General features: G+C 35.9%; 4 protein-coding genes and 1 pseudogene across 9 annotated transcripts; 2 read left to right on the forward strand and 3 right to left on the reverse strand.

Moving 5' to 3' along the window:
- Positions 1-455: 455 nt before the first annotated feature.
- LOC140891721 (transcription factor IIIA-like) lies at positions 456-2791 on the reverse strand. The gene is made up of 6 exons (XM_073300337.1): positions 2556-2791; positions 2313-2444; positions 1587-1908; positions 1190-1425; positions 901-1044; positions 456-777 (listed from the first exon to the last, which is right to left on the reverse strand). The coding sequence occupies exons 1-6, from the start codon at positions 2682-2684 to the stop codon at positions 634-636; spliced, it is 1107 nt and encodes a 368-aa protein (XP_073156438.1). The 5' UTR covers positions 2685-2791; the 3' UTR covers positions 456-633.
- A 1446-nt stretch (positions 2792-4237) lies between these two features.
- Positions 4238-11718, forward strand: LOC140890536 (probable disease resistance protein At4g27220). Of its 6 annotated transcripts, none has more exons than XM_073298396.1 (9): positions 4238-4367; positions 4484-7480; positions 7679-8140; positions 8555-8596; positions 9287-9325; positions 9501-9888; positions 10677-10789; positions 11078-11244; positions 11483-11718. In XM_073298396.1, the coding sequence occupies exons 2-6, from the start codon at positions 4496-4498 to the stop codon at positions 9585-9587; spliced, it is 3615 nt and encodes a 1204-aa protein (XP_073154497.1). In that variant the 5' UTR covers positions 4238-4367; positions 4484-4495; the 3' UTR covers positions 9588-9888; positions 10677-10789; positions 11078-11244; positions 11483-11718. The 6 variants fall into 6 exon arrangements, with proteins under 6 accessions (XP_073154497.1, XP_073154494.1, XP_073154492.1 ...); XM_073298393.1 differs by having other exon boundaries at positions 9501-9611; positions 9761-10806; XM_073298391.1 differs by having other exon boundaries at positions 9501-10806.
- A 636-nt stretch (positions 11719-12354) lies between these two features.
- LOC140891759 (small ribosomal subunit protein eS19x) lies at positions 12355-13746 on the reverse strand. The gene is made up of 4 exons (XM_073300393.1): positions 13579-13746; positions 13211-13301; positions 12839-13022; positions 12355-12591 (listed from the first exon to the last, which is right to left on the reverse strand). Exons 1-4 carry the CDS (start codon positions 13660-13662, stop codon positions 12516-12518), a joined length of 435 nt encoding a protein of 144 aa, XP_073156494.1. The 5' UTR covers positions 13663-13746; the 3' UTR covers positions 12355-12515.
- Positions 13747-15584: 1838 nt separating this feature from the next.
- On the reverse strand, positions 15585-18015 carry LOC140886092 (microtubule-destabilizing protein 60-like). Its single transcript, XM_073292596.1, has 5 exons — positions 17908-18015; positions 16462-16969; positions 16174-16233; positions 16006-16100; positions 15585-15815 (listed from the first exon to the last, which is right to left on the reverse strand). The coding sequence occupies exons 2-5, from the start codon at positions 16555-16557 to the stop codon at positions 15668-15670; spliced, it is 399 nt and encodes a 132-aa protein (XP_073148697.1). The 5' UTR covers positions 16558-16969; positions 17908-18015; the 3' UTR covers positions 15585-15667.
- Positions 18016-21044: 3029 nt separating this feature from the next.
- LOC140890861 (probable disease resistance protein At4g27220) lies at positions 21045-27235 on the forward strand (annotated as a pseudogene).
- Positions 27236-27521: the final 286 nt, after the last annotated feature.

Genomic DNA, 27521 nt, shown 5'->3' on the forward strand with positions numbered 1-27521 from the left:
GGAACGGCCGATAATTGGTCATTGATCCGATTCAAAACACTTCAAATTGACCAGAACTGGTTAAAAACCGATCGGACCGACCAAGAACTGAAAATTTTGTTGATTCGGTTTTTCGAATTTTTTTAATTTTTATTTTGTGAAAAATTAATTTTTTTACAAAATTTAAAATTTAAAATTTTGTTATATATATATACATAAATTATTTGGAATTTAATACAAGATTTTTTTAATTAAATATTTTATTATTTAAAAATATATAATTATAATTGATATTTTGAATATATTTATTTAGTTTTCAAACCATGATAAATATATATATATTTTTTTTTATCTATTTATATACATCTTTTGAATTTCTAAAATACAAAATATATCATTAATTATATTATATTATGTAAACGGTTTTCCGATTAGACCATCTCATTCAAATGATCCAACCAGTTGGATCGTTTTTTAAAGCAGACCGGTTTGATTACGGATCCAGTTATAAAAATATTGCTTGAAGTAAAGTAAAAGGAAGAAGTACAATTACAAGCTATAAATTCCAGTCACTGCAAGAACCATCAAAATTTTGCTAGAGGAAACAGGGCTCCTAAGTGGTTGCAATTAGCAGAAAATGGCCATCACAGGAACTCAGGGTCCCTCATTCATAATGATCTCCTCAATACTGGGCGGAAGGACTCTTTTGCGCAGTAATGTCTCAATGGTTGGATACTTCCTTTTCCTCCCACCTCTCGGTCTAGATCGGAATTGCTCGTCTGACTCCTCAAAATTACCCTGAACATAGATAAATTTCAAAAGATTGTGACAAGGATGGAGCAAATACCTAATGAATGCAACAAGGATGACTCGAATCAAGGTGACAAGAAGCAATGATTGGAAAACTAATGTGAAACTTACAGGAATATAAACATGACACCCTGATTTTTCGTGGTTATCCCTTACGTGCTTGAACGCAAATTTCATGTGACAACCAGGGATGCTACATGCGAATGGTTTGAGCTCCATGTGAACAGCTTTTACGTGCTGATTGAGGTTAAATCTCTGCCAAATAAAATATATATGTATAACCAGCCGATAAAACTTCTCAATCGCCTCAATGGTAATTCATAGAGCTCTATTACTACCCATATACAAGAGATTTAGGTAAAGAAACAAGTTAATTAAGGGCAGAGAAGAGGGATCTTACAGTAGAAAATGAGCTAGTACAACCACTGAAACTGCACTTGATTTGCTCGTTGCAAACCCCTTCTTCATGCATGCGAAGATGACGTTTCATGTTCTTCTTGAGCTGATTGGTCCCACATTTATCACAAAATATGTATTGATGACAAGACCGAAGATGTTCCTTGAGGCACTGCTCATTAGAGAAATATTTCATGCATCCTGGTTCTGAACACAATGCCTCCACTGAATCCAGTTTCACTGCATTATACAAGAATTCATTCAGGTTTCAATTGGGACAACCGATGGAGTATTCCTCGACCACTTAAGTTCCTTCCTCATAAAATAATAGATGATATAAAACCATCAAAGCCAAAACAACATCTGCTCACAAAACAAATTCCATAACAAAAACAACTAACCATGGGAATTTTCGTGTTTCCGCAATTTGGACAGATATTTAAACACCTTGCCACATCCAAGTTCTGGACAGGTATATTCTTTTGGGTGCTCATCAATCTCATCAGAACAGGAATCAGATTCATTATGAAACTCTTTCACATGTCGCTTCAAGTTACTCTGCACTGAAAATCTGATTTTACAGCCCTCGACCGGACATCCAAACAAGCCCACCCCACGCCGTGCACCCGGGGCCTTCCCTTGATGTTGAAGCAGATGTCTGGTCAAGTGGTCCTTTCTTCTAAAGCTGGAGTGGCAGTCATCCACCGGACATGTAAAAGATCTCTGAGACAGAAACAATTACCATCAGATAAAAGCCTTGCAAAACTTGCCTTCCAGAGGGTTATCCAGGCTACAGTCCACCTCAAAACATAACAGAATCCTCAAACCTCGAAAAACAACAGAGCGTGACAGAGGCTCACTTGATGGAGCTTCTCAGGCAGTCCCCCACCTGGTACTAATCCATTCAAGGAAATTTAATGCCTCTCGCATTTTGGAGTTCTTGTATGTGGGATCCAATGCTTCACGCCAAGATGAAAATGAATAGGTTATCCAACCTCACTTCAATCTGCAAGATGCTATCTTTTCAATCGCAACATACAAAAGCAAGAAACAGTTTTCAAGTGACACAGAAGCCAAAAAGAAAAGAAAAATGGACTGAAAAACATAAACTGTATCAAAATCTTTACTTCAAGAGAGTGGCTTTGCATATGCTGCTTCAAATGTGCAGGCTTATGGAAACAAACGCCACATTCATCACAAGTGTTGAGTTTCTCTCCATCTCCCTTTCCCTCAATTCGCTCCTTCTCTGCAATTTCTTCCTGAAATTCACCCAATGCCCAATTGTTGCAAACGTCACTAAAATCATAGAATCTCAAGATCCATTCCAATACACAAAAAAAGGCAATACATTACGACCAAAAAGCACTCACCCGGTGCTGAGACATGATGTGAGAAGAAATGAGGGACTTCTTGGAGCGGCAAATCCCACAATACTCACAGTAATACCTCCTAATATCTCTGAATATCGCTCCACGCCCTGCCTCGCCTTCATTCCCCATTGGAGTACACGCATATACTGAGAAGAATGAATAAAATAGGTAATGGCCAAGATATGAAACCCTAGCTCTGAACGGCGGTATTGTAATTTGTGGAATTTGGCAGAGGAATCCGCAAAACCCTTGGACCGCTTAAAATGTTAATACTTCAACTACGAGGGATATATTTGTCATTGCACTCTGGTTCCTACCAAATTTATTAGAAAAACTTTTAACAAGAAATTACGACATATATCCCTTTTTTTAAACCAAAAAAAATTGGAGACCAAAAAGAGTTGCTTCAAGTTTAAGATATTATTATTGATGAGAATAAATTTGGTGAATAAAATCACATGAATAATGTAAATCTATTTATCTTGTTAAATTAATTATTATAATTCTACAAATGAAAAATTGTAATAATTTTTATATAAAATTTGAACTTTCGGAAGAAAAAACTCACAAGAAGATGGAAAATGATTCAAGTTTATCACTAGAAACTTATTATATTTATATTTGTAAATAAATAGATTTTTTGTCCTATTAAAAAAAAATTCTCCAAAATAGTATGTTATAAAAATAATTATTTATACCTTAAAAAAATAATTATTTATCATTATTAATGTATTTACACACCCATTAAATATTTGAAAAAAAAAAGAAATAAATACATAATTAAATATATAGTTTTGTTACAAATTCTTTTTATATTACATTTTCCAACTTTCTAAAGATTATTATTTTTTATTAATTAGAAATTTAAGATAAATATTTTTTAATATGTTAATAAAAAAAAATTAATAAAGTTTTGTTAATCTAATAAATGGAATCTTTTTCGAACTTTCAAAAAATATTTATTTATCTTTTAAAATTTTGATAGACAAAATAATATATAATTTTTAAAATATTTTTTCAAATGACATAAAAAAAAATTTGGGCTAATTGCATTCACACCCTGTGAATAAAAGACATAAAACCCCATGTGTAAAATTAATAGCATGTTAGACCCTATGTTTTAAAAAAATTAGCATAAAAACCCCTATGAGAGGGTATAAAGTGCCCGAGTTTGTATAACATTGGGGTTAAATGTGCTACATTTTAAAAAACTGAGAGATGCATTAGCCTATTAATATTTCTTAGGGGGTTTTATGCCTTTTAGACTTTCACAGGGGGTGTGAATGCAATTAGCCCAAAAAATTTATTTAAAATTTAAATATATTCGTTATGTTATATCAAAAACTTTAAGTAATTACAGAAACGTTAATATTTACCGATTTCAGTAATTAATTACATAAAATAATAATTCGTGCATAAATACTGGTGATATTTTTATAATGAAATGTTTTCAAAATATAACATAATTATTGCTGAGACGAAAACAGAAAATTCACATTGTAAAAAATATATATTACATATTAGACAATAGGAAAATTAAGAGATTTAACTTTGGAGTGTGTTTTCTCTGTTGTTTCTGTGAATCATTGCAGGAAATCACCAATGTCAAGTTGTCAACTAATGAAAGTTACAGGTGTTATTTTTTTAATGAGAAAATGGAAGACTTGTTTAGGGTGTGTAAGTGTAAACAAAAAGTCAGCTTCATTGTTCTATCATTCATCATCCAGATTCTTGTTTCTTTGCATCTATCATGGTCTAATACAAGCTTAAATTGCTTCTTGTGACATCTTTCTATCTACACTAAACTCGGTTGTAAGTTGTTCTAACATGTTTCTTTCTCTGTTGTTTCCGTTTTAACTCCACCCAGAAATGGGATTGCTTTCTGTATCTTTCACCTGCTAAGTTGTCTTCTTTATTCCACTTTAAAGGAGGCGTCACAAATGGCCGCATTTTTAATGATTCTTGGAGGCATTCTTGGCGTGGTAGCGAAACTAGGAGAATACTTGGTGCCGCCGATCAAGCGCCAATTCGACTACATGTGTTGCTATGGCAACAACATCAAGGACCTGCAACATGAAGCTGACAAGCTGCTACGTGAAGAAGGTGGGATTCGGCTGCAGGTTGAGTTGGGCAAAATGAATTTGGAAAAAGTTGGGCCTGATGTCGAAAACTGGCTAAAAGAGGTTCAAAATACCCAGGACGAGAGATGTAAACTTCAAGAAGATGCGGCCAACATTCCAGAAGGTTGTATCCATGGAGGGTGCGCAAACTTGATACCGCGTTATCATTTTAGCAAGAGAGCCAAAAAGATTACACAAAAAGCCATTCAACTGCGAAACGAAGCCAAATTTGACCGCCTATCTCACCCAGTGCCATTTAGGGACTTGGACTTGAACATAGCATCTCAGCCCATGGGGTCAGAGAACAAGTTTAGTACCAGAAAATTTGTGGAGGAAAAGATTATTGCCACTTTGATGGATAGTAATGTCAAAATGATGGGGTTATGCGGCATGGGAGGGGTTGGAAAGACAACAATGGTGAGAAGAATTGGAAAACTAGTGAAAGAAAAGGAAATGTTCGACGAGATTGTCATGGCAACTGTAACTCATCATCCAGATCAAAAAAGGATTCAAACTGAGATAGCGGAAATGTTGAATTTAAAATTACAAGCGGAGCATGTGCCGAACAGAGGGATCTTATTACGCAGAAGGATAATGGATGTAGAAAGAATCCTTGTCATACTAGATGATGTTTGGGGAAATCTTGATCTGGATAGCTTAGGAATTCCACTCACAACATCCCATAATACTTGCAAGATTTTGTTAACATCTCGAGCACAAGATGTTTGTGTTCAAATGGGAGCTGACAAGACTTTACAACTACAAGTCTTATCTAGGGAGGAGGCATGGATTCTTTTCTCGGAGGAATCTGGTACATCCATCGACTGTACAGATCTATATCCGATTGCAAGGGACGTTGCAAACGAATGCAAAGGCTTGCCAGTCGCCCTTGTAACAGTCGCCAGGGCTCTGAAACAGAAGTGCAATCGTACATGGGAGAATGCTCTCACGCAATTAAGGAAGTCCATCCCAACAAATATTCTAGGAGTGCAAAATGATGTGTACAAGCCGCTGGAACTCAGTTACTCTGCACTAGAAGGTAATGAAGCCAAGAATCTCTTCCTACTCTGTTCTTTATTTCAAGAAGGTTCCGATATTTGCATCGAGAACTTGGTAAGGTATGGGATAGGGCTGAACATCTTCAAAGGAATAGATAATATTAGAGAAGGGAGAATCAGAACGCATGCGTTGGTAGAAATTCTAAAAGACCGATTCTTACTTCTAGATGGGCGGAAAAAGGGATTCGTTATGATGCATGATGTCGTTCGTGATGTTGCTATATCAATTGCATCCAAGGATGGATCTCAGATTAATGATGATATCGCGGGATTGTGGGTGCAAAGATGGTCGTACTTACACCAGCATTGCACTCGCATTTCTCTATTCTCAAACTTTGCATGCATTCGAGAGGAAATGAATATCCCAAATCTCATATTCTTGTTACGGGAATCTTTTAATAAAGGACCACTTTGTACATTTGAGAAGTTCACAACACTCAAAGTTCTGGACCTGCAGCAGATGGATATTCCAGTAGTACCTTCATCCATTCAAAAGCTCTCGAATCTTCGGGCAATGCATTTGCGTGATTGCAATTTGGAAGATTTATCCATAATCGGAGAGATGATCGGTCTAGAAATTCTGTACCTTAGAAGTGCAGGATTAGAGATATTTCCAGCAGCACTGGGAAAATTAGCCAATCTAAGGCTGTTAGATCTAACAGGCTGTGAGAATCTCCAAGAAATTGAACAAGGGGCAGTCAGAGGACTGGTTCGACTAGAAGAACTGTACATGACAAATAAATTTTCTGCATGGGGTGAAGTACTCGCGGAGTTGGAGAGTTTACCTAATCTGACCACCCTCAGACTCTTGATAGCAAATCTAAATGTTATATCTAGAAACATAGATTTACACTGTGAGCTTAAAGAGTATGATATATCCATACAAGCAATTCGCGAGATGTCGATGACAAACCATCCTTCAGCAGCTGACATTCCCCACAAATACCAACTTTCTCACCAGAAAGTTATGGATCTCTACCTTCCCCAAGAAACCCATCTAGGGGACTGGATCAGCTCTTTGCTTATGAGAACTGAAGATTTGAAATTACGCGGAGATGGCTCGAGCAATATAGTGCACTCATTGGGTTTAGGAGGTTTTCAGCACTTGAAGCAATTGGAGATCCAGGACTGTAAAACTGTGGAGCACCTAGTATCTACAATAAACGGGAATATGCAAAGCTTTGATATTGTTTTTCCGGTATTGGAGACCTTGTATCTCCACCAGGTTTCCAATATGGTTGAGATATGCATTGGCCAATTTCCAGCAAGATCTTTTGGGAAACTAAGACATCTACATCTCCAAGAACTGAATGAACTAAAGCATTTCTGCTCTAGATCACCTAGTCCGGATTTTCGCCTTTCCAACCTCAGATCCATATACATTTACAAGTGTCGCAATTTAAGATCTCTGTTTTCGAACTCGGTGGCTCAGGGCTTATGGCAGCTTGAAGAGCTAGATGTTGGGGATTGTCCAAGGATGGATACGGTCTTTTTCGAGGAGTATGGACAAGATAGAATTGCCACCTGCAATATGGAGTTCCCAAAGTTAGAGAAATTGGTTCTTAGATGTCTACATAGGCTCACTAGTTTCACTACAGGGATTGATAGAATTTCATTCCCTCAGCTAAGGGTTTTGAAAATGGAGGGCTTGCAACGGTTCGACGGTTTCGGTACGACATATCGTGACTTCGATTTCAGTAGTTGGGTAGATAACAACATGGACAGGAGAATATTATTTAATAAGAAGGTATGCCTAATTACAATTTCGGGTACCTGAGTCGAACTTAAAATATTAGGTCCTTTAAAATAATAGTTCATCGTTTTTCAAGTTTTCCATAAGAGTTTGAATAATTACTTTCTGTCATCTATCTGTATTTGTAAGCACATGAATTAAGCTCCTGATATACAATGTTACTATATAACTTCAACTAATAAATGGATGCAGGTAGACTGTCCAAGAATAAAGACTTTGTCACTGGAAAAAGTGGGTGGAGTATCAAAAGTATTCTCCTGCCGCTTGCTCCAAGAACTTGAATTCATGGAAGTGGATGATTGTTCTGAATTGAACACCATATTTTCACCTTCTATAGCTCCACATCTTTTGAAACTCAAAGAATTACGGTTGAGAAACTGCTGCAAACTTGAGCAAGTCGTTGAAAAAGAAGATGATCAGCAGGTAGTACAAGTGGACAAAATTAATTCAAATCCATTTCCTCAATTAAGGTACCTGGTACTACTGAATCTACCAAATCTAAAAAATTTCTGGAACGCATGCCATGACTTTGAAATACCATCACTGAGGACTGTGATGGCGGATAGTAACAGCACAAACATGGAGTCATTAGCAAAGAATGCCTTACTAATTGGTTCATATCGGAATACATGCAGACGGTGTGTGGAAGAACGGGTTCGTGTTCTTTCTTAGTACTCAACACAGTTACAAAGTTAGCAAAATCTAGCCAGATTTTAACCTCTGATGTTTTCATATATCGATTAAATATCAGTATAAATTACTATTTTCATAGTAAGCTTCTAAGCTACCATATGCAACTTAAATGTAAATCTTAACCCATAAATCGTTCGAGTGCAACGTTTAATGCCATTATATATGCAACCTATAGAAAGTCATGTTATTTTCCTCAGTTTCCAAACAAAAGCTGCTTGCTACTACTTTATGAAACGTTTTATGATGCTACTAGATTCAAGGCAAAGTAGACTTAATGATCTGTATATGTAAAAACCATAACTAGGTGAGTAAAATTCAAGTGTTAGATTAATATTGACACTGATTGCAACTGATTGCTCTGCTTCTTATGGTCAGGCTTTACCGAATAATTGCAGCCCAGTTACCGCATATAACCAGGTATGCGTCTTTTAATACTCAAGTAAATGACATTAATTTTTCATTAAATAATTTTTGGCCGTGTTATTTTTTAAATCTAGAAAGCATATATCATTCATTCATTCACTCATTGAATTATTGTATTGATCCTCCAGTAATCTGGTAATTCATGCATATTATTTGATTGTGTATCATCGATACACATCTTATGAAGTTCTTTATCCTTGAAAACATATGTTCAGATAGGCCAAAAGCCTAGTGGCTTAGTGGCATGTACTCTCCTGTTCAGATAGGCAACAAAACATTTCATGCAGCATAAAATCTACCATGGAAAATACAGACACTGAGGTTGCATTTGAGTAACTATTTGAAAGAATTAACGATTTTGTGTGAGTTAGAGAAATCATTGCCCGGTATTTCTGAGATTGAAAGATATTAAGTGTTTGTAAAACACTTGTATTACTTCTCTGTAATAAAAATTTGCAATAGCTCCGTAAATGTAGCCTATATTGGGCTAATCACATGACTACTTGGTGTTCTTGTTAGTTATTTTATTATGTTTTTTTTAATGTTTAATTCTTATCATGATCTGACTCACTTCTGTAAATCTATAACGAAATGCAGTTTGTTGTATTCATCTGTTAGTAAAAACTGTCATGAATATATAAGATCATAATATTGACTCACTGTTATATATGCTTCTCGTTTCAGACACCGCAAAGCGGCAGCACACTGTATGCATCGTGCCGGGTACATGTCCTTAAATATTTTAGTATATGCGATTACCACATTCTTTCTCGAAGTTCTTCATAGATATGTTTTCTTTCCTAGAAATTGAATAACATTCTCCATGAAATTTTTTCCATAAAGACACACTTGTGCAAGGTAAAATCTTTTCCGTTAACTTTTGTATATCTGATTGCAGTCTTATATTTGTCATCACAAAGAAGAACGAAGGGATGGTGACAGTGACTGTGAAACCCCGGATGTACCAAGATTTTGGATGTTTTAATATCAAGATATTCTTTGATTATCGGTATTTCAGTCAATTTTAAACGTCTTTTTGGCTCCTATACATAGAGCAGCAAATCTTGTGAAAAATCACTCATTCTCTCTTTTCCCTCTCCGTATTTTCGAAGAACAAGTTTTTTTTTTCAAAGTTGATCAGAGATCTTTCGGAATTAGGAATAAAATAAAGAAAGGGAATGCTCTGATTGGCCAAGGGAATAGGTGTACGTTTGGAAGTGCTTTCCGAATTTTCTTCTGGAATTTTGATCCAAGCTTTGTTCGTGTTTTTAGTGCGCAACAACACGGTAAGTGGACTTTGTATTAAAATATTATGTATGATTTAAAATTTCGATCGTTCATGATAATCTTCGAAATCTTGCTATATAATTGTTATTCATGATGAGATTTGGTTATAAATATGTTTTGACACTGTTATGACTCAAATTTATAAATATGTTTTGACACTGTTATGACTCAAATTAAGAGTGAAAATAAAATTTCCGAACCATATATGTTATGGTTTTGGTGCGGTTGGATAATAATAATTGTTACATGATCTTGCCCCTAGAGGGATTATATATAGGAGACTGATCCGTTAGCCACGATTAATGAGAGGATTTCAGGAATTTCAGTGTAAATCATGTCGATTTTGTTATGATGATGATGTTTATGCTCTATGATGAGACATGCTATGAGATGATATGTTTTGAAATATGACATGCTTGGAATTCAAGTATGAGTTTTTTCAAATAAATATATCTATATATGTAGTTTTGGTACGATCAGTCGACTCCAATTTACTGAGTGTTTCTCAAAACGCTCACCCCTTTACCTTTTTTCCTCCCAGACGATGAAGATGACGACTTAGATGAGCAAGAACAAAATATGTATTTGGATGCTGAGAAAGATAATTTTTTAGCTTTTATCGTTATTATTTGGATTTTTAAATTGTAAGACAATTCCGTAAGTTTATTCCTTATTTGTGAATTTTGAGTTGTACAGAAGATTTATTTTGGAATTTATTCATGAAATAAATTGATTTTAGTTAAATTCTGTACTAAGAGCCTGGTTGTTTTCGAATTTTATTTGAAAGCAACGGCGATGTCACTCGACCCCGGGCGCGGAGCGTGACAGTGACAATGAATAAAGTTCGATTGAAATTTGAATGCCAATGCTAAAAGAGCTTGCTGCTTATGATCCTGACTGGTATAACATCAGGGCCGGTAAATTGTTCTTTCTTTCTATTTCTATTTGTGCTTCTGTTCTGTCTAGTATTCATCTTTTAATTTGGAATATGCAACTTATCTAGTTTTCCAAGTTGTTGTAATTTCCAACATTTGTTCCAGAACTCGCTTGAGGTTATCTGTTTTGGGTTTCTTGTTTATACAAGAGGACTTGTTAATTTAGATGTTATTGAAGTTTTACTTGTATGTACCAGTTATCTGCATCAGATTGTTGTGTTTGAAATATAATTTTATTTATTGAGTTATGCAGCTTCCATGGCTAGGAAGATTTATTTGAGGGGAGGTCTCGGTGTTGGTGGCTTCCGGAGAATTTATGGTGGCCGGGAGCAAGAGGAACGGGAGTCGTCCCCCTCATTTCTGTAAAAGCAGACTTCAACAGTTGCAGGTTAAGGGCATTGCTCAGATGGAACCAAGGGGGTGAGTTTTCTAATATTATTACCATGCTACCTTAGATCTTGACACACTTAGTGCATGCTATATCAAACTGACGAAGTAAAGTGAAACTCTGTCTCATGTCTCATTTCCTCTAGTTACCCATAAATTTACATCAAATGTTTTATGGAACCGTCTTATTGGATCAACAATCAGTTACATCCAACGTTGTCTTGAACCTTCTGATGTTCTTTTCTTGTTTTTGTGTCCTTGTGTTTAACAGCAGAAGAAGAATCACTTCCAATGGACTAAGGGATCTTGATCAAGTTGCTGGAAGGATTATTGTCGGTTTAAAGTGTGAAAGCATGTGCCCCATCTGTTGAGAGTTTTGTCTGAAGAAGTTATCGAACAATTTTTGGTTGCGAATTTCTCAATTTGGTTGGTTACGTTCTTATTTTTTTATGTGTACTTTGGTAATTGGTTTACATTTTCATATGATTTAGTTAATTACTTTCTCGATATGATATTTCGGATACATTGCCGGTTATATTTTTTCTTCACCAAATTGGTTCCAAATTTGCCTTCTCCGTCACTCTGTGGAAAGGCTTAATCTATTCTTTATTGAACTTAAAAAAAAATTTAAGTAGAAAAGCGGAACCTTTGTTTCTTATCTGCTTTTGAGTGTGTAGTAAGTTGGTACTTTACCGGGATAATAAAACTAAATAGAAAGCATTTGAGACTTTTGAGTCATTTCTTCTGACTTCCAAGAAGCAAAACTGAAAATGATTCAAATTGTAAAGAATCATTCAATGGTAAATCCTCATCATGGAAAGGATCAGCTATGGTCATGAAACACGTGATACGTTATGTGATGAAGCCTGACGTAGAGCTGCACACAGTTGTATTCACTGAAGAGTATTGATAGCGGAAGTTTCTTTAGTACCGAATATATATATAATCAGACAGCAGAAAAGAGACGGTAACTATCTAAATTAGTGTTTGAGCCACATAATGAAATATCTAATCAAAGACATACCTAAAAAGTTGGCCTAATATATGCGCCCCTGTCTAATTTCACTCGCAACTAATTTAGAAAAGTAATCACTCTAGAATAGATTCCGAAAATAGATTCCTTCACACACGGCACCGATATCATAACCAAAAAGTAATTAAATCATACGAAAATGTAAACCAATTCTCAAGAGTACATCTTCAAAATAAGATAACCACATGGAGAAATTCATAACCAAAAATTGTTCGACAACTTCTCAGACAAAACTCTCAACAAATAGGACATGCTTTCACACTCAGATAACCTATGGTGCGATGACGACAATCCTTCCAGCAACTTGATCAAGATCCCTTTGTCCATTGGAAGTGATTCTCCTTCCACTGTTAAACACAGGAACACAAAAACAAGAAATGAACATCAGAAAGTTTAAAACAATGTTGGATGCAACTGAATGCTGATCCAAAAAGACTGTTCCGTAAAACAGTTGCTATAAACTTATGGGTTACTAGAGTCTAGAAGTAATGAGACATAACACAGAGTTTCATTTTACTTCATCAGTTTGATACAGCATTGTAGCAAGCGTGCCAAGATCTAAGGTAGCATGGTAAATAATTTTAGGAAACTCACCCCCTCGGTTCCATCTCAACAATGCCCATAACCTGCAACTGTTGAAGTATGTTACGAGCAACGGACCCACTGCTTTTACAGAAATGAGGGGGACGACTCCCGTTTCTCTTGCTCCCACCATAAATTCTCCGGAAGCCACCAACACCGAGACCTCCCCTCAAATAAATTTTCCTAGCCATGGAAGCTGTATAATACAATAAATCCTTTGTATTTCACACACAACTATCTGAAGCAGATAACAGATACATACAAGCAAAAACTTCAATGACATGTACATACACAAATCCTTAGGCATAAACAAGAAACCAATAAAAGATGAATGACTAGCCAGAACAGATAAGAATATATAGAAAAAGAAAAGGAGCAATTTACCGGCCCTGATGTAGTACCAATCAGGATCATAAGGAGCAAGCTCTTTGAGCACACCAGTTTTCACGATGTCAGTCCACTCAGGAAGTTCCATCTATTTTTACCACAATAAAAAGGAAAATAAACATGGAGTAAAATTATGTTTTTAACTTTATGACCCCATAACGAGGGAAAAAATGGGCATACATACAACCTAAAACCGGTATGTGCAGCCAGGAGGCAGAAAAACACTGGATGGAAAGCACATGCTTCATACATCAAAAACCACAAACCCACCAATAAACAGTAATTCGCTAAACAAAGTACATAACTTTCACAAAAAAAAAAAACCACACTTTTATAATCCTAAAATAGAAATATGAGCATCGTACCTTGCCGGAGCGCTTGAGATGAGCGGCATATGCCTTGACGAACTCGTGAGGAGAGACATCTTTGACAGTCTTCGCAGTCGCCATAGCTGAAGATCTCGAATTGGTATCACCTCTCTGCTGACCGGCGTATCAAGACGATTGATTCGCAAGCAGAAGAATTTGACTACTTTTTGCGTGAGGGTTAGAAAATGGAGACTAAGGCCCGCTTAGAGTTCTTAATAGGCCTAGTCCGGTTTGTAAGTAGGCCCAACATCGTTCTATGGCCCATTATTTTCCTAGTTAAATAAGATGTTGTATTATTTGATACATGAGATGATGATAGTGGGATGAGACAAAATTTTTTACTCATCTCATGTTTTTTTTTCTTCATTTTTTTGTTAATTCAATGATATCTCATGACCCGGTATAACATTAAATGTAAGCTTAATGAAAAATACATCTTAACCCATGATATTAGTGGAGGATGAGTGTCATATAAATGAAATTTTGTGAAATTCACAATGATAATTGAGGGAATAAATACAATAATACTACAAAGTAAAAAACATACAAAACAACATATTATTCATATCTATGTTTTGCTTATCCACATCTCATCATGTTTTTATTCATCTATCATATATACATCTCATCCATAATATCAAACGGTATCACAATGTTTATATTATACCTTCATCAGGTCCCTTTATTGCTAAATTATTTATTATTATTATTATTATTATTATTATTATTATTATTCTAAAATTATGTTTTTAAAGAATTTCCAATTCAATATTTATATATATATATTTTAATTCAATCCTATGTTATTTATATTTTTTTTAATTTTTAGATAGTCCGTCACCCCGAATTAAAAAATATTAACAATCATAGTTTGAAATTACAAAAACTATCATATTTAGATTTTAGATTAATATTTCAGCCCAATGTCCACACTCCACACTCACCATATCAAAACTCACGATTTTATATACTTATAATAGATGTACACGAAAATTTATGTGTATAAATAATTTATGTTGCATCAAAAAAATAATTATTTTTTTTGTATTTTAATATTAAAAAATAATGTTGAAAGATGAATATGTTAAATAATAAATTTATTGAAATATAAATAAGACAATTTTGTCCACATAAAATGACCAATATAGTTATGTTAAGAAGTTCACACAACAACATCATCATCATCATTATCATTATTATTATTACCGTTTGGTACATGAGATGATAGTGGGATGACACAAATTTTTACTCATCCCATGTTTTTCTCATTTTTTTGTTAACTCAATGATATCTCATGGTCCGGTATAACGTTAGATGTAGGCTTGATGACAAATACCTCTTAACCCATGGTATTAGTGGAGGATGAGTGCCATATAAGTGAAATTGTGTGAAATTGACAATGTTGAGTAAGAGAATAAACATAATAATCCTACAAAATAAAAAACATACAAAACAACATATTATTCATATATATGTCTTGCTTATCCACATCTCATCATGTTTTTATTCTTCTATCGTACATCTCATCCATGATACCAAACCGTATTTAAGTTTTCTACATCCAGAGGTAACCTTTTACTCCATGAGGGGAGCATTTCTATATGAATTGAAGTTTTCTCTAGTGCTAATTAAACTTTACGTCACCTTGATTTCATTTCACAATTTCGACTTGGCCCTTTCTTTTTCCGCTTCGGGCAAATAAGAGTACCTAGGCTTTCAAGTTGTCCCCGTCGTTGCAGGTTTATAGCTTGTGTGAATTAAATTTGGGCGCAAGTTGGCACGTCAGTTGACACCATTTTGCATTTTATGATTTATGGCTTCCAATTTGTTTTATATTTTTTTATGTCTCTGTTTCAGTGAAGACTTTATTGGCTTCTGGTATAACGAGACACATGATATGGGGGGAAAAACAAATAAAGGAATGAATGAATGGTAACATTTATGAATTGTGCCGGCAATTCATGTAATCTGTTTACCAAATTCAGAGTTTTGATTGTGGACGATCATATTCCAACTTTCCAAGAAAACAAATGAGATATATACAAATGGTAAAGAATAAAATTCAATAATGATTACACAGAAGGGATCAGCTATGATCATGAAAGACGCGATGCAACACATTTCTGCTCGGATATTCACTGCAATTGTCATCCCAGGACATGCAGCACTTGATCTTATTTTGTTGGGGTGCATGGAACTTTGGTTCTCTGGGTTTGGTGGGCTGCTTTGTTGATCTGCTTGCACACAGAACTATATATGAGACCAACTTCTAGGTATGTTTTCGATTAGATATTTGTTATGTGGCTCAAACACTAAATAGATCCTTTTTCTGTTGTATTATTACATACTTGATACGTGTATTTTAGGTAAGCAACAAACAAATTGAGTTGAATCTTCAATGTGACAGAGCGTATATGAGACTACCTTCTGGGAACGAATGGTCCGTCAAAATAAGGCATAGGTTGGGCTTTTTGAACTATCTCTTTCCTCAGTCTTCTGATTTCCTCTTCTTCGGCAAGCTGCGAAAGAGAAGGTGACAAAATTAAGGATAATCTGTCACTACACTTGAACATTTCTTTGCGAAATCTTTACCTTCTGCTGTCTTTCCCTTTCCATCTTGTATTCTTCAATTAAACTCATTTTCTTGGCAACCTTCATGGACAAATTAAATGAAATGGTTATAAGAAATGTGAACGAACACAGTGAACAACAATATGTCATAAGAAATAAATTAGCTTCTATGCAAGACAGTGAAAGAAGACTTAATTCGGAGGCGATTTTTTATGCATTGAACTAGACTTAATATGTGGAGATCATTATGTTTCTCATAAAAGCATTGTCAAACAGGTTTGTTTGTGGAGCCTGAAGGCAATGCTTTACCTGATGTTCAAATTCACCCCGCTCCTCTGCCCTTATATGCAAGACCAGATTCATGGGCCTTGTGTTTTCTTTAACTAGAGGCTTCCCCAACACCATCAACTCTTCACTGAAATAGATACATAAACATCAATGGAACATATAATACAAATAATAAAACACACGATGGTGTCAACTGACATGCCAACTTTCCCCCAAAATTAATTCACACAAGCCATAAACTAGTGATCATGAAAATTTGAAAACCTTGGAACTCATATTTATTTATTTTTCCGAAGCAAAAAAATAGAAAAGGTAAAAAAAATAAAAATAAAAAGAAGGGACCAAGTCAAAATTATGAAATGACATCAAGGTGGCATAAGGTTTTTCACATGAAAAAGCTTCCCTCTGAGGGTACAAGTTAACTCTGGTTCATCTGTGGTCCAAGGTAGACCTGAGCAATAGGTATTCTCAATCTTTTCTCTTGTTGCAACTTCTTCATGAATTCTTCTTCCTTTCATTTTCCTCTTTGCTGAAGTATAAACAGTTGCTAGAATTAGTGTTATTTGTAAAGAGACAGATAACATGAAGCGCAACAAATCTATAATGTGTTCATTTATTGTGGTAGTTTTGGCTCACTGAACTATGACACCAAAATCAACAAATTACTTCCGGCCTAAATAACAGTGGAACTGAGATAGAGATCGTGTCCACAGTTCACGCATCAAGTGAGTTGGTTTAATTAATGGGAAATAAGTTTGAGGCAGGATTTGATATAGAAAACTATACGGTCAAGCATCTATCATTTTATAAATGTAGTATTGATGTTAAATGATGCAACTCAAATTTTAAATGAGTAGTAAGTCAAGCATCACATTTTGATATCTCTATTTGATGACAATTATTAGTGCTCAACAATCTCATATCAGTAATTACTACAACTTATAACTCATGATAATCAATCAAACACACGATCATAGCTCTGTCCCCATTTCAACAGTCTCTCCACAAAGAACACTAACTGTCAATATACTTAATGGGGAATGAGTCGAAATGATCAGGGCAGTGCTGATAATGATTTTTGTTATAGAAGGACATGTTGTCCAAAAGTATTACGTGAACTTTTTTTCAAATCAAGAATAACATAACCGAGGCCTGTAAAATTACAGTTTCCTTAAAACAGATTCGTCCCCTCCGATGTATGCTTCGAGGATGACAACAGACGACTGTTTCCCAGGATATAACGGTAGAACCTCGTAGTCACTAGCATGAAGAGACTACGCTGGCGAACTGAATATGTACCGCAACGATAACACGTAGAAGCTCAAAAGTGAGCTCCGACAATAAAATTATTAGCTCAAGAATAAGCGTAAAACCAAATTCAGGAGTTAAAGTGAGGTAGAGCATGCATTAGCAGCAAAGGTGCATAAGAAAAGTGCGGTTGCCCAAAAATGAAGAGAAGAAAATAACCAGTAGCTTGCACGAGCAGGAAGCAGCAAAGAGTAATAGAAAATGATTTCATGCAGAAGGTGTTTTTTCTTAAGAATGACTGCATATTTCCATATAATATAGGCATTTAGACGCACATGTATGGAGAGTCATCAAACAACCGAGCAGTTGGAGAATAAATATGGAGGTCCATGTGCCATTATTGCAGCCAAGAAACAAAAGGTGTGAACATTAATATATAAATGTAGACACTTGGATATATTCAAGGAAGGCGGCGGCCTACAACCATTAAATTCCATTAAATTATTTCAACAATCCCCACATGAATGTAAATTTAAAGTTAAACGAAGATATACGTGATAAAGTTCAACAGTTGAATCCTGCATAGAAAAGGTAGGTGTTACCTTTTGAACCTTCCCTTGTGAAAGCATAGTAATTCACTGGTTGACAGTAGACGCGATGTCTTTGAACTATACAGCCGTTTTAGTAAATTAAGATATACTTCACACAGGACTCTCCCTGATACAATTTAGTTCTCATGATCGTGTTCGTTTGGCCATGAACACTTGCCTGGTTCTCTGAGAGGGTCTAGAATTGTGTCTTGCAATTCCTTCAAAGCGGACCCACTTCTCTCTCACATAGATGATTCTATGTTTAATTCCATCAGAATCATTAAAAGCTATATGCTTATCCTCTACACTCACTATTTTGAAATAGGAATAGACCGGGGATTAGCCCCCACAGTGATATACCAAACCAATGCGATTAGGTTGTCCCATTGAACCAAGTTCTTGGGATCTCCAGTCATCGTAGGTTGGGTTTTCCTTCGCACCAATTTATATTATAGGCTTCAGTCCCATTCCTTTTGATGATTTTGCAACTAACTCTCTGTTTAGCCATTTGGTTAATGGATCCGCTACATTATCCTTTGACTTTACATAGTCAATAGAGATAACTCCAGTTGAGAGTAGTTGTCGTATGGTATTGTGTCTACGATGTATATGTCTAGACTTAACATTATATATATTGATTTGTGCTCTTCCGATTTCAGATTGGCTATCACAATGAGTGCAAATAGTCAGTACAGGTTTTACCCATCTTGGAACATCTTCTAAGAATAGATGCAACCATTCATCCTCTTCTACACACTTATCAAGTGCTATAAACTCAGATTCTATCGTGGATCTGACTATTACAGTTTATTTAAAAGATTTTCATGAAATTGTTGCACCTCCTAAAGTGAATACAAATCCACTTGTAGATTTTGAATCTTTTATATCAGATATCCAATTTGCATCACTGTATCCTTCAATTACAGCGGGATATCTTGTATAATGCAGCCCATGGTCACGAGTGTATCTTAAAAATCTTAGCAATCTGATAATTGTTTTCCAGTGGTCAGCTCCTGGATTACTCGTGAATCTGCTCAATTTTCTTACAACATAGGCTATGTCTGGTCGTGTACAAATCATTAAGTACATCAGACTTCAAATGACTCGAGAGTATTCTAATTGGGAGATACTCTCACCCCGATTTTTTTGATAGATGTTGGCTCGTATCTATTGGCGTTCTAGCCAATGCAGAGTCATCCTTATTGAATTTCTCAAGTATTTTGTCAACATAATGTGACTGACTTAGAACCATCCCTTCTGATGTTCTATGAATTTTAATTCCAAGAATGACATCAGCTAAGCCTAAATCTTTCATGTCAAATTTTGAATTCAACAATTTCTTAGTGGATTTAATCATCTTATCATTTTTTTCGATGATAAACATGTCATCTACGTAAAGACATAGAATAACATATCCACTTTCAATGTTCTTAACGTATACAAATTTTTCACACTAATTGATTTTTAATCCATTTTCAAGTATGACTTTGTCAAATTTTTCGTGCCATTGTTTTGGTAGTTGTTTTAAGCCATACAGAAACTTTACCAATTTACAAACCTTATTTTCTTGCCCAGGTGAAGAAAATCCCTCAGGTTGTTCCATGTAATTTTTTTCTTCTAAATCTTCATTTAGAAAAGCAGTCTTTACATCCATTTTGTGTACTTCAAGATTCTGCAATGCGGCAATTGTAAGTATCACTCGGATTGAAGTTATTCTCGTTATTGGAAAATAAGTGTCAAAGTAATCAAGCCCTTCACGTTGACGGTAACCCTTGATTACCAATCTGGCTTTATAATTTTCTATTGTTCAATCTGATTTCATTTTCCGTTTAAAAATCCATTTATAACCTAATGGTTTGCTTTCCGGAGGAAGGTCCAATAGTTCTCATGTATGATTTTGCAAAATGGATTCTATTTCGGAATTTATAGCTTCTTTCCATTGAGGTCTTTCAGATGAATTCATAGCTTCCTTGAAGCTTTGAGGTTCACTTTCCAACATGAAAGTAATGAAATCTGGACCAAAGGATTTCTCAGTCCTAACTCTCTTGTTACGTCTAGGTTCAATCTCATGGTTAACCTCTTGTTCCATTGCATCGGGTGATATTTTGGAAGAACTTGGTTCTTTCTTAGATTTACAAGGGAACACATGTTCAAAAAACGAAGCATTCCTCGATTTCATTATCGTATTATTATGAATATCAGGTATTTGAGATTCATATACAATGAAACGATAAGCGCTACTGTTGTGTGCATATCCAATGAAAATGCAATAATAGTTTTAGGTCCAATCTTTATCTTTTTTGGAGTAGGTACATCTACTTTAGCAAGACACCCCCACACTCGCAAATATTGATAGGAATGTGTTCTTCATTTCCATAATCTTTATCTAATGATAGGTTGTGTTGGGTTGCGGGTTGGCCCGCAAAAACCAATCAATTTACAAGTAAGCCCGTCGGGTTGGTCCGTCCCGTCACTTAAAATAAATGGGTTGGGTTGGAGTTTTCCCAACCCGCCTTCAAGGTGGGCCGGCCCGCCCCGCTCTACTTAATAGTGGGTTGCGACGGATTGTGGACTGATCCGCCTCTCCAACCCATTCTGATATCTCTATGTGCAATTGCTACAATTAACTACCGAAATCGTAATTAAAAAAAAACTACCGAAATCGTCGGTGATGTTTAACTATTCCCATGTGAAGACTTTTATGGTCTCTAAACGAGAAGTCAACTTCGTCAAGGCATCTCCTTGTTCAAACTCCACTAGCTCATTTCAGACCATATCTCTTCATTTACTGAATCGATCAAGAAACTCATTTCTTGACCATAGTTGGAGCTTCTGTTATTTCACCGCACCAAAATAAATATTTATAATAAAGCTCTGATGAGTTTCTTTCTATGTTGTTTAATTCGGTTTAGTTGACAGGATTGTTTTGCGTTTCTTTCACTTGCAAATTAAAGTTAATTGTCTCCTAACTATTTTCTGAAAAAAAAAAGAAAAAAAGAAAAAGAGAAAGCACAGAAAGCAGAAAGATCAGACGGGATCCCGAAAGAGGAGCAACAATACAAATGGCTGCATTTTTAATGATTCTTGGAGGAATTCTAAGCGTTTTAGGAAAACTAGGAGAATACGTGGTTCCCCCCATCAAGCGCCAATTCAAGTACATGTGTTGCTACGGCAAGAACATGGAGGAGCTGCAATACGAAGTTGAGAAGCTGCTGCGCACGGATGCTGGGGTTCGGCTGCAAGTTGATGCGGCCCAGAGGAATTTAGAACGAACTGCACCTGATGTCGAAAACTGGCTGGGAGAGGTTGAAAATATCAAGGTCGAGAGAAATAAGCTTCATGGAGATGCGTGTATCCATGGAGGAGGAGGATGCACGGATTTGAAATCGCGTTATCAGCTAAGCAAGAGAGCCAGAAAGATTGTCAAAAAAGCCATTCAACTTCAACAAGAAGCTGGCAGATTTGGACTACTGTCTTACCCTGTTCCATTTGGGGAGATGCAATTCCCTGCAATTGATTCAGATAACCAGTTTGGAACTAGAAAACTCGTAGAAGAAAGCATTATAGGCACTTTACAGGATAGTAATGTCAAAGTGATAGGGTTATGCGGCATGGGAGGGGTTGGAAAGACAACAATGGTCAGAAGAATTGGAAAACTAGTGAAAGAAAAGAAAATTTTTGATGAGATTGTCATGGCTGTGGTTACTCAGCATCCAGATCAAAAAAGGATTCAAACTGAGATTGCGGAAATGTTGAATTTAAAATTAGAAGCTGAGCAGGTGCGGAACAGAGGAATCTTACCACGGAAAAGAATATTGGATGTACGTAACATCCTTGTCATACTAGATGATATTTGGGGAAATCTTGATCTAGATATCTTAGGAATTCCACTCGAGGATTCCTATACGACTTGTAAACTTTTGTTAACATCTCGAGCACGAGATGTTTGTGTTCAAATGGGAGCTGACAAGATCTTACAGCTACAAGTCTTGACCAAGAAGGAGGCATGGCTTCTTTTCTCCAAGGAAGCTGGATTATCCAGCGACAGTCCCAATCTATATCCATTTGCTATAGATGTTGCAAATGAATGCAAAGGCTTGCCACTCGCCCTTGTATCTGTGGCCAGGGCTCTGAAACAGAAGAGGAATCTTACGTGGGAGAATGCTCTGATACAGTTGAGGTGTTCCACCCCAACAAATATTCTGGGTGTGCTAAATGATGTGTACAGGCCATTGGAGCTTAGTTACTTGGCATTAGAAGGTGATGAAGCCAAACATCTCTTTCTATTTTGTTCTTTATTTCTTGAAGACTCTAACATTAGCATCGAGAACTTAGTGAGGTGCGGAATAGGACTAGACATGTTCAAAGGAATAAATAATATAAGAGAAGGGAGAATCAGAACACATGCATTGGTAGAATTACTAAAAGACCGTTTCTTACTTCTAGATGGACACAAAGATGGATTTGTTAAGATGCATGATGTTGTTCGTGATGTTGCCATATCAATCGCGTCAAAGGACCAGCCTAGATTTCTGATTTATAATGATAGCACGGGAGCGTGGTCACGGAGATACTCTTACGAGCACTGCACTCACATTTCTCTCTTCTCAAACATGGCATACATTCCAGAAGATATAAATTTCCCAAATCTCGTGTTCTTATTATGGAAATCTACCAATGGAATGGGAGAAGCACAGAGCTTTGAGAAGTTCAGAACACTCAATGTTCTGGACCTGCGCTACACGGATATTCCAGTAGGACCGTCATCAATTCAGATGCTTACAAATCTTCGGGCAGTGCATTTATGTGGTTGCACGTTCGAAAATCTATCCATAATTGGAGAGTTGATCAATCTAGAAATTTTGTGCTTTCGAAGTAATGAATTGGAGATATTTCCTGCAGCACTTGGAAAATTAACCAATCTAAGGCTGTTAGATCTGACAGACTGTGAGAATCTCCAAGAAATTGAACAAGGGGCAATTGGAGGACTGGCTAAATTAGAAGAGCTGTATGTCACAAAGAACTTTGATGCACGGGGTGCAGAACTCGTTGAGTTAGAGAGGTTACCTAATCTGACCACCCTAAGAATCTTGATAGAAGACCAAAATGTTGTGTCGAAAAACATAAAATTATGCTCTGAGCTTAAAGAGTATGATATATCCATACGGGGATGCCATGAAGTACCATGGACAATGTATTTTTCTTTAAGAGCTAACATTCCCCACAAATACAAACTTTCTACAAACTTTCTGAAGAAACTCATCTAGGGGAATGGATCGCATCTTTGCTTGAGAGAACTGATGATTTGAGGTTATTTGGAAATGGCTCGCACAACATTTTGAAGGCATTGGGTGCAACAAGTTTTCAGCACCTGAGACAACTGGGGATCGAGTGCTGTTCAACTGTGAAACACCTAATAAATGGAAATACGCCAAGCTCCGGTGTTTTTCCAATATTGGAAACTTTGTATCTCAACCGGGTTTTCAATATAAACTATATATGCACGAGCCAACTGCCAGAAAGATCTTTTGGAGAACTACGATATCTACATCTCCAAGGATTGAATGAACTAAAGCATTTCTCATCTGGACCAAGACAAGATTTTCGCCTTTCCAACCTCAGATTCATATACATTTATGGATGTAAAGAGTTAAAATCTCTCTTTTCTAATTCAGTGGCTCAGAGCTTGTTGCAGCTTGAAGAGCTAGATATTGGGGATTGTCTAAGGATGGATGAGGTATTTTTCAATGAAAATGGACAGGATATTACTACAACCTACAATATGGTTTTCCCAAAGTTGGAGAAATTGGTCCTTAGGTGTCTACATAGCCTCACGAAATTCGGTGCAGGAGTAGACAGAATCTCATTCCCTCAGCTGAGGGTCTTGAAGATGGAGGACTTGCAACAGTTTGAAGGTTTCTGTACAACAAAGGAAAGATCTATTTCAGGGGACAAAGACTCGCAAATATTATTCAATAAAAAGGTATGCCTCTTCTCCCATACATTCTCTTGAAGATTATAAGACGCTCGTGCGTCAAGGAGCATCCAAAGGTCCATATCTTTTTGGCCATACGAGGTCCATATCTTCTCATGTAGATTTCATATGGGCAATAAAAATTTGGCCTATATATCTGAAAGCAGCAAGAACTCAACTTGAACACAAATGCAGGTACACTGTCCAAGAATAAAGAGACTGTCACTCCGAAAAATGGGCATAGAATCAAAAGTGTTCTGCCACCAACTACCGTCCTCTTTCGTCCAAGAACTTGAATTTATGGAAGTGGAGGCCTGTTCTGGATTGAACACCATATTTCCTCCTTATGTAGCACAAGGTCTGGTGAAACTCAAGGAATTAAGAATAAAGAATTGCTGGATGTTAAAGGAAGTTGTTGAAAAAGAAGACGAGCTGGTACAAGCGATCACAACTGCAACTCCATTTCCTCAACTCAAGTTTCTGGACCTGTCGAATCTTCCAAACCTCAAAAAGTTTTGGAACACACCCCATAACTTCGAAATACCATCACTGACGTCTGTGAACGTAGACAAAAATAGCCTATTGCTGGAGTCATTGGTGATGATTGCCAAGAATGCCCAGCAAATACCTTTATATCTGAATATATTGAAACACTACCAGGAGGTATGCGTCATTTCTTAAATAATACTCGAGAATCTCTTGTGCTTTTAGATGACAATTAATTAATATTAGCATAAATCACAGTTTCTATACTTAGATGACAATTAAATAATTGCGATTTTGGTCCTCTATATTTTCAGATTTTAATTTTAGTTTGTTATATTTGGTTTTTTTTTTTACAATTTTAGTCTTTTTTTTCGATGTGGCGCTGACGTGGCACCAATGCAGTGCTGATATGGAACTGACGTGTATAGTGTCACGTAAGCATTTCGTAGAAAATTGACTAAAATTACCAAAAATCGAAACATACAAGACTAAACTGAAATATAAAAACATAAAGGACCAAAATCGCAAAGTGACAAATATACAAAATCAAAATTGTAATTTTCCCAAAAAAAAACAACCTCACCTCAAAGGGACGCTCGAGGTGGTAGAGTAGGTAAGTTCTTCACGAATGGTTAGTAGTTCAATTCCCTCTTCCAATAATTTCTCGAATGAGTCTGTAGTGTGGTTTATCTGAACATAGTTTGCAGGCTCTTGTGTTAGCTTGAAGTTTACCTAGTGCGCATCGAAGGAGTTGCGGCTTATATGTACATATAGATATATGTGTGTATTTATCTAGTGCGCATAGAAGGGCTATTGGGTGTATGAAACTGCATGTTGGAAAAATTGAATTATGGGTGGTGCTAGCTCACTGGAATCGTTATTGTTCCTTGAAATCTTTTTACGTATCAATCAGATTGAGAGAGTTCAGTGCCATAACATCAACCAGTGTTAGATCTGCGCAACAGATAGATTGTAGAATTTAACCGATTTAGCTTATTTTTCTTTGTGTCTTATTTGTATTTGACGAGGTTTCGACCTATATTATTAAACTATCATAACCAATATGACAGTGCTTCTCTTTATACAACAACAATAATAAATAATGATAAATCCAGTTTTCCATCTTAATTAGCTAGTTAATCTTATAACAAGAGACAATAATTGCTATCTATAAATGTTACAAGTTTTCATGTGAAAAAAAAGGACACATTTTAATATATATATTATTAACCGACTGTTCTGCTTCTGGTTTCAGGGACGTCCAAATGAAAGCCGCAGTACGCCATACGCTTCGTGTCAGGTACGTACATGTCTTTTAATATACTTTAGTAAGAAAAATGCCACTAACTAACTTTCTTGCTCGTATTAGATGGGGAGGAGCATAGACTCACTCGTATAATTAGATCTTCATGCATTTTTTTATTTCCTCGCAATTTTTTTCTTCTTTAAAAAAAAAACTTGATTCGACCAATTATCGTAAAAAAATATAGTTAGCATTTTGATTATGCTAACTTTGTTGACACTTTTCATGCCAAAATATCTAGATCAGTATGATTATTAAGAATATTTCAGCCTTACTATATGAGTAAATTATAAATATTTGCATCAATACTCCACATGGTTAATCGGTTTGGAAAAAAAATCCTCATTAACGATACGAGAAGAGAAACAACCCCAAAGCTTAGTAAATGCCAGTAGGGAAGAGAAACAAAGCATGGGCTCCAATCCATCCTCCAAAAATTAGCACTGTATCCTGTTTGTTTATGCTTTACAAGAATGGGTACAATTATTTGTGCAAGTGGTGTGTGAATGACATCCAGGTAAAAATATATTATATTGTTTCACGCTTTTCTATTAACACTCTGATTGCAGTCTTATATTTGCAATCACGAAGAAGAAACAGAGTGCCGATGATCATTGCGTCGACCGAATAAAATTCGATTGAAATTTGAATCTCAGCCAAAATGTAATGATATGTCCCCTCTTGTGACATGAAATAACAATCCGCAGAACAGAAGATTGTATAAGAAAAATTAAGTGTATATGAAAGTCGATGCAAATCTGAAGAGGAGGGGAAGAAACTTAGATGTCGGATTTCTTTCGAAAGAGTTTATCCTCAGCATTAATACTGTGTTTCGAGTCTCGACCATCATTGTTGTTGTTGATTATGATTTTGGAATAATTTTTTAATGGTACCTTTTTTTTCCCAAGTAAACGTACAAAATCATGTTAGTAAATTCGATAATTTTATAATGACGTTATTTCGACACTACTATATTTATAAGTACTAGTAACATGCACGTGCGCACGTGGGAACATATATGAAGTCAAAAAAAAAATGTGAAAATAGAAATAATATTCATTATAATAAGATTTATGAATTTAATTTGAACGTCACATCATACTATGCAATGACAAACAACCTAAAATTCAATATTTTTATTTTTTCACCCTAACGACTTTGACATCCGATCCATTTCTTTTGTGTGATCATGTGTCTTCTTCTTTGAGTAAACGCAGACAGTTTCTCGTCATCTTTGATATCAATTAATTCAGTCGTTGCTTGTTTTGGTGTTTGCACATCTTTAATTTTATATTGTTCTTTGATTTTGGTGAATCTTTCTTCTTTTTTTTCCCTCTTTGGTGTCCTTTGTTTTGTCGGTGTTTCAGCTTCGAAGCATTTTCGCAATGGTTTTTGGAACGCTTTCACCACAATAGAGAGGGGATTCTTCTTTTCAAGAAAAGCTTTATCCATCTTGAAAATAAATGTATGTTCTTCCTTG

Source organism: Henckelia pumila, chromosome 3 (genome assembly GCF_033568475.1).
Source record: "Henckelia pumila isolate YLH828 chromosome 3, ASM3356847v2, whole genome shotgun sequence".
In the NCBI taxonomy this organism is placed as follows: domain Eukaryota; kingdom Viridiplantae; phylum Streptophyta; class Magnoliopsida; order Lamiales; family Gesneriaceae; genus Henckelia; species Henckelia pumila.